Here is a 7,868-nt window from a genome sequence, read left to right on the forward strand (position 1 = left end):
ATCCAAACCAGTTACAGCTCTAACTTGTATTACTTCCAGCTGATCCCATTCAGAATAAAAGCATTTGAGCGCATTTGTATTTTCAAAAATACAAAAAAAAAAAATAAAATAAAATAAAAAAATCGAAGTTGGTCAAAGAAGAAATAGCAAATACTCCCTTTACTACATTATATACGTAGTTATTTTTGTAGTCATTATTTAAATATTGATAAATGTTATTTTAGTTTTTTGATGCTCAAGTTTAGTCGCTAAAAATGCTACATGCACTCAGTRCCTGACGTAGCACTACTTGTAAGAGGAGATAGCTTTTATTACATTCAGGCTAAATGGCATGAAAAGTTTTACAACTGCAATTTTTTTAACAATTAAGCCAAAAATGAGTGAAAGCTAAATGGTCTGCAAACAGTTCGCAAAATTTGAAAACAAAAAAAAAAAGCTAATCTGCTGAATGAGAAGCTAGTTCTGCTATTAGAGGGTCAGCAGAACTCATGACTGGTGAAAATGTTGTGAAGGTCAGTCTGAGTGATCTACAACAGGTAAGATATTCATTATTTATCACCTTTATAGAGAGTCCTACTTTAAAACGATCTTGAACTTGTTTTACATAAAAGCCTGAAAATGATTTTTGAGTTTTTTGCTTTCAGCAAACTCATGAAGAACTAAAAAGTGACAAATCCACATGAATGTGTTTAAAGGATTTTGTTGGAAGCAGTTATGAAAGTTCACCCTTGGTTTGTTTTTGTGGTTTTGGACTTTGGAAGCAGCCCCCCTGCTTTAAATCATCCGAGAGACAGCTTAGTGTGAGTAACGGTGCAGCCATGCGCTCGACCTCCAGCGCCGCTGACGCCACCACTTTTGAAAACTGCATCTGGGAGAATCCGGCAGGGCGAGAGGTTATCTTCGCCCATGACTTCAACATCATTTAACTGCACTGACAAAAGGAAACAGAGAAATGAGAGCCAGAGATGTGCGATTTAACTCCATCCTCACAGGTAAAAACGGGAAGCAAGAACAGCCAAATGAAGTTAATCAATTCCTTTTTATTCCCTGGAAACACAATAGGAACAAACATGATCCAGTATCATTCGTTTTGTTTTTTTAAAATGATCATTTTACAGAATGACTTATCTACAAATGCATATCATCATCATCATCATCATCATCATCATCATCATCATCATCACAGTTTGAGTATTTCACAAAACAGAGCAAAAGCAGCAAAATGACAGACGTTTTCATTTATTTCATTCTTTTTCTAAACCGTTCAGCACTTGCACATATTAAACAGTGTCTTCATTCACACTCATTGGCTCATTCATTTTCACAAAGCTGCAGCATGGCTTCATTTCAAGGCGGTGGAGCGCAGAAAGTCTGGGATAAGCAAGCACTCGGCCTGATTTGGGCGAAAATCCGGAGACGAGCATCGGAGAATCACGGGGACTTAATTAGGATGTGGTGCAGGCATCTTCAACAAACGGATTCGGCAGCAGAAACCTCCTGTTTATTTAGGAGGGACCTAAATTTAAGGCAAAAATTCATTTTCGTCCTGAAAAACAGTTAGTTTCAAAACGAGAGGGGGAATTAAGATCTCCAGGTTTGCTGGAAGCAGTTAAAAAAAAACTGATGCTATTTTTTTGAAGAGAAGTCAGCTTGGATGTAATAAAAGTAGACTCCCATCAAATGCAGAGCACTTCTGCACTGCTGCAGCAGAGAGCCTTTAAGGTCTCTGTGACCTCAATACTTTCATCTTCATTCACGTAGTGGTCCACTTCTGCATCGCCTCGGGGTGAATGGTAAAGGGATGGGCCTGTCATGACCCCTTAAAAGAAGGAAAAATTAAAAAAAGGGATGAGGAGCTTATGTTTTGTGACAGCTTCAGCAATCAGATGGAATGAAGAGAGAACGAAAAAACAAAACACGAAACATGGCACGGCGTAACGAAGCTGCTCTCCCTTCCACCCTGCTGGGTTTAGAGCTCGAATAATAAACCACAAATCATCTGCCGAGGGGCGCTGTCCTGTATCGCTGGGAGGTACTGAGCTGCGGGTGTTTTCGTGCGATTTGGAAGGAACGGGCTCGACAACAAGCTCCGGGYGGACGGCTGAAGTGAGGCGTAAAYGCAAAAAAACAAAAAACAAAAAGCTTTGAGGGGTGGGAGAAGGCACACAAGCAGCCATGCACACATCCAATTTTAAATATTCAGCACAGGTGCACAAATAAGCTATAAAATAAAAATGCAGGACACTGGCACACCAGCTCATTCAGAAAATGATGTCAAATAAAAGAACAAAAATGGAACAGCATTGCACTTTGTCCCTGGATAGATTTCTGTTTGCTTTCCTGAGCTACATCTACTCACCCCCCGTTCTCCCTCTGATTAGTCTACACTTGATTTACCTCTAAAGACTCAGCGAAGCTACTAAATAAATCTCAATAAAGAGGAGTGTACAAAAATACCTCAACATTTTAGTCTCTGATCTCACAAAAATCCCATCCTGTACATCAAGTCTTTTTACACGCAACAGTTTGAAACAAGGAATGATTAAAATGCCACAGACTAGAGATGGATCTATTAATCAGCAAATAGACGCTTTTAAAAATCGGCAAGTAGAGATGTCTTTGCAAGCTCAGTTATTTACCAAATATAAACAAGCTGCTGCAACCAAATTACAGTTTAGAATGCTTTTATATACTTTTAAGTGTTAATTTAGGTGAAGCCATTGTTTGATTTTGTTAAACAAAAGTCACGTTTTGACATTTTTTACGTGTTGCATCGATCAGCTGACATTTTTTTTTGAAAGGTCGACCTCTACCAAAAATCTTATTTAAAAAAATAATAGACTTAATTAAGTTTTTCTAAATAAGCACAGATTTTGGTCAGTATGTATTTATTTTTCTAAATAACTACCGTACTTAACTTAAATACACATATTGGAAAAACCATTGGAAAAAACTTGTACACTTAAAAATATTTATATATATGTAAAAAAAACTTTGTTGCCTGAAAGAAAATCAAAAAACCAACTAAAATGTGGGAGCTGGTTGTAGCAGCTGCTACTGCATCTTTCTTATTTGCACAGGCCGATATCAGCCAATTAATCCATCTTTCTCTATTTTAGGGTTCTAAGACATCAAAAACAAACAAACAAACAAACAAAAAAAAGCTATACACCCGGGACAGACTTCATCAAGAAGACTAAAATGTTTGAGGCATTCAATTTTCATAAATTAGGATCAAAGACAAAAAAAAGTGTGATTTACAATAATTCATAAAAACTAAAACATGGGCAAATAAAACAAATAAATTAAATAAACTGGCGAGAAACAAAAATTACATTCAGTTTGGAAGACAGCAGTGCATTTCAACCTTTATGTCATTTTACATATTTTAGAGCTTGATTCTAATTTATTGTAACTGAAGAGCGAGTCCCCCCCCCCCCACCACACACACACACACACACATGGGTACAGGGAACATCACAAAAATGCTTCCTGAAATTCAGCACCTGTGCCACACGGACGGGCGATTCCGCTGATGGGGGACGCCTCGCTCCACCAGCTTGATCGTAAGTGCTGTGCTGAGCAGGTGGGGGTGGAGGGGAGAAAAACAACAAAAAATAAATAAAAATAAAACAAAATAAACGGGTGGAAGAAATGCACCGGTGGCACACGGGGTCCAATCATGCCAGGGCGGATCTGTTTTTAACTTCAGTACAGCTGAGCCGAGAAAGCAGATCCTCAAAAATACACTAGGCTTGACTGATGGGACTTCAGGGGACGAGGAGACTTCTATTCAGATTGTTTTAATACGATTCATTTACTGGCAATTGTGATTCAGGAAGAGTTCGGAAACATCTGTGATAACGCCATCCAGATTAAAGCAACGAGTCCGCTTGGCAAGGCTTCAGGGAGACCGACGTGAGCCAGAAGGGGCGTAGCTGAGGCGATGGTACCATATGGATGGATCAGATGGTTCAAGTAAGCTTGGAGACTTTCTCTTAAAAACAGACAGAAACGAGCCATTCAGAGTTCTCACGTCCCACTGGCACTTACAGCACGTTTACTCTTTCATACTTTTAGGTCTGGGGCTTTCCCCAGGCCAGTTCTTTGCTTCACTTCGACCTGACCCCATCATCTGGATTCTTCTGCTCCTTGATGAGTTTTTCAATCTCAGCCCCCAAAGTCTGCAAATTCTCCTGAGAAACAAGGAAAAAAAAAAGTACATGAGTTACAGGTAGTGCTGGTCAACTTAACACAAAAAGAATGGAGTTTCTTTTTCTTTTCTCTTTTTGTTAAGACTGGAGAAACCACTTGTTGCCATAAAATAAAATAAAAAATAAAAATAAAAAAGCTTCCTTTACAACTACACTGTGTTAAGTCTTGATTTGGCTTTGTCACAGCATTTTGTTTTGCATTACTGTGTTTTATTTTTAAACTTTAATTCCTGTTTTGTACTAATCATTTTTCACTCACTGAAATAAAAAAACTCTCCACTTGCACTTTATCTTAATTTGTGGTCCCCCTTCAAGCTTTTGTGTTTGTGTGTGTGTGTGTGTGTGTGTGTGTGTGTGTGTGTGTGTGGTGGGGGGGGGGTTCTTTAAGTTTGACACAATAGGAAGCTGACTGGATGAAAAACGTGAAGATGTTTATCAAAGCCTGTGCCCACGTGGATTTTTAAAAGTACTGAGGGAGCAGAGAGTCAAACATCAAGGAAGCTGCAACAATACAAGCAGACAGAATGGTGACATGTTCTGAAAGTGTGGGTGTGACAGAAAACGAAAGCGTAGGGTGGGATTATTCTGTTCTTTTATGCTCAACTAAACTCCCATCTTCTAAGAAGACCATTTAATTTGCTGTCTGAATGTTGTTTTTAGATCAGAGGTGGTGATTCTTGTCTCATTTTCACACTAAAAATCTTACTTTCAAAAACAGACAAAGCCTCACTTTGAGTCTTGCCTTTAAGTCCCCTTTATAATAATAAATAATAACACATTAGTGTTATATAAAGCTTTTTGAGACCCTCAAAAATAATTTACGATTTCATGAATCAGTCATTCACACACACACAACAGTAAGCTACAATGTAGCCACAGCTGCCCTGGGGCACACTGACAGAGGCGGGGCTGCCGTACTGCGCCACCGGACCCTCTGACCAGTAGTAGGCAAGGTGGGTGAAGTGTCTTGCCCAAGGACACAACTGAGACAGCTGGAATGGGGGATCAAACCAGTAACTCAGTAATTCCAGGAAGACTCCCCGCTCTGCCACAGCTGCCCCGTACAAAAAGCCAGATTTATAGGTCTTTGTAGGATGTTGGACAGGTGTAATGAGGTGGTTTGTTGTTCTGGTGGCAGCATGTTGGGCTTCTGGATGGAGTCTGAGGAGCCGGTGGTGGTAGCAGGTGCATTATGTTGGGTGTAAGCTACCTGTGGACAGCAACAATTTGTTTTTAAAGTCTTGTCCATCTATTCATACTGTTCCACATACTCCAAGTCGGGTCATGGGGTCACAGCTTGAGCTAGGGGGTCCAGACCTCTCTTTCCCCAACCACTGCTTCCAGCTCTTCTGGGAGGATTCCAAGGCGAGCCCCGGTCTCCTCCCGGTCAGATATGCCCGAAGCACCACCCCCACATAGAAGACTCCAGGAGACATCCTCACCAGATGCCCGAACCACCTCAAATGGCTCCTCTGAATGTGGAGGAGCAGCGGCTCAACTCTTCCCTGGATAACTGAACTTCTCACACCATCTCTAAGGATGAGTCCAGCTGGCTACCCTGCAAAAAAAACTCACTTCGACCGCTTGTATTCACAATCTTGTTCTCGCTGTCATTACCCAAAGTTTGTGGCCATAGGTGAGGGTAGGAATGTAGACCGACCGGTAAACAGAGCTCCATAAGAGCTCAGCTCCAAAACGCTGCAGAAGCTGCAGCGATCCATCTATCAATCTCAAGCTCCATTCTTCTTGTAAACAAAACCCCACGATGCTTGAACACCTCCACACCAACTCAGAGAGAGCAATCCACCCTTTTCTAACTGAAGACCACAGACTCATTTCAAAGTCTTATGTGTGTTTGTTTATTCTAGACTTATGACTTTGGCAACTTCAAACTGTTCTTTTAGTTTTACTTTTAAAACATGTATTCACTCCTTTTTGACTTTTAGGTCAGCAGTGGGGCTCTACATTTACACTGGGCCTGTGGGCCAGCTATGCTGCCTTCACTGGAACCAGCACCTTGCAACAATCATCCACATTCTGGTAAAATCTCCTTCACATCATGACAAGACTACAGACTGAGGAGACTACAGTACTCACGCCTGAGCTATAACTCCATCAGCATCCTGCTAATGTGGCGTAATCTTTTTGTGCATATCTCCTCCAGGCACGGTCCGAGAGAGTCATGGGCTCATGAGGGAGGATCTTGGTGGGAATGTGTTGCTGATATATAGACCCTGCAGCACAGGACAGCTTCTCAAAAAAAAGTGGACAATGGACTGAAGCAGGGTCAGGGTTGCCTTCATACTAAAGGAAGTTTGCCAAAAATAAAAATGATCCAGTCATATTTTAACTAGGGGTGTAAGAAAATATCGATACACTGAAATATCACGATATTTCATTTCCCGATACTGTATCGATATTCTAAAGCCCTGTATCGATTTTTTATTAAGGTTTAAAATGTCAACTTTCCTGCCAGCCATTCATTTTATGTTGTAGTTCAGCCTCTGACCACTAGTTGGCAGCAGTGAGCCAGCCATTTGGCTCCTCTACCTCTTGAGCGCCAGAGAGTAAGAGAGCATTAGCATTGTAAGTAAACATTAGCTTCATGCTCCGATAGTTGAATCTGAACGGAAAAGACCGACACCCTCTGCCTTCTAAGCTGAGGTAAGGTTACAAACAGTTACTTATTTGTCAGAATGTCTGTATTTTAAGACAAATTAAGTGTCTTGTGCGCTCTTTTTTCCAACTGTAGTCAGCTTTCACGTTACGCATATAGCGCATGCGTCTATCACCTTGAGCGAGCTCGGCACTCCCCCCGTGACATAAAACTCTGTCTGTTGCTCTCAATAGCTACGTTTACATGGACAAAAGTAATCGGATTAAACAACCGTTTGGAATAAAAATGCGTCATGTAAACAGCCCGTTCCGTTTATTCTGATCCAATGGAGCTCGATCCAAATGAATTTTTAATCCGAATGAAAAGGGTGGGTTATGCCGATTGATAATCGGAATGACGTTCATGTGTCATCTTATTCTGATTGTAGAAAACTGACCTGTGTGCGCTTGTCTGCTGACTTTCATTCACCCGGTTAGAGGAGGTGAAACAGCAGCGCTCCAGCTGCGTAGCACCGCACAGAACTTTTCCTCCTCGCTCTCTTAACAGATGAAAAAGGAGGCAAACAGCAGACGTTGMTTCGCAAAAAATAAAAAGCACGTATTGCTTCATCTGCAGGCTGCAGCTCAACCGAGGAGTAACGGCGTCTCTACCGTTATTAAAAGCTGACATGGGTCCGTCCTGAGCGCATAGAGGAGCGTTGTTTACGTTTGTAACACGGAACTTGAGCTGAACGTTTACAACACTGCGCATGTCCTGACTTTTATTATGAATAAAACTCCGGTGCATGTAAACACTTTTCATGACTGGATTGTGTCCATGTAAACAGTACATTCGGATTATTTAATCTGAATACATTTCAATCCGATTAAAAAATTTTGTGCATGTAAACAGAGCTAATGTCCGGCTGATGATCGCATCAAAGTCCATGTACTTTATCCTGCTGTGTTCGCTTCAAAAACAGTTTAACTCATTTAGCTTCTCAATTTCTCAACTGGTTTTCTTCAGGACCTGCCCTGCTGTTCGACCCACAGTTATAC

The 7,868-nt window shown here is 41.0% G+C and overlaps 1 protein-coding gene across 1 annotated transcript in view; it reads right to left on the reverse strand.

Moving 5' to 3' along the window:
* Nucleotides 1-1,020: 1,020 nt before the first annotated feature.
* ccdc186 (coiled-coil domain-containing protein 186) overlaps nucleotides 1,021-7,868 on the reverse strand; it is a 31,019-nt gene continuing 24,171 nt past the window's right edge. The window contains exon 16 of the mRNA XM_014007584.1: nucleotides 1,021-4,196. Within this exon, the coding sequence (XP_013863038.1) occupies nucleotides 4,113-4,196 (84 nt within the window). The 3' untranslated portion in view covers nucleotides 1,021-4,112. The remainder of the gene's footprint in view (nucleotides 4,197-7,868) is intronic.

Source organism: Austrofundulus limnaeus, unplaced genomic scaffold, assembly GCF_001266775.1.
Source record: "Austrofundulus limnaeus strain Quisiro unplaced genomic scaffold, Austrofundulus_limnaeus-1.0 Scaffold43, whole genome shotgun sequence".
Classification (NCBI taxonomy): Eukaryota; Metazoa; Chordata; class Actinopteri; order Cyprinodontiformes; family Rivulidae; genus Austrofundulus; species Austrofundulus limnaeus.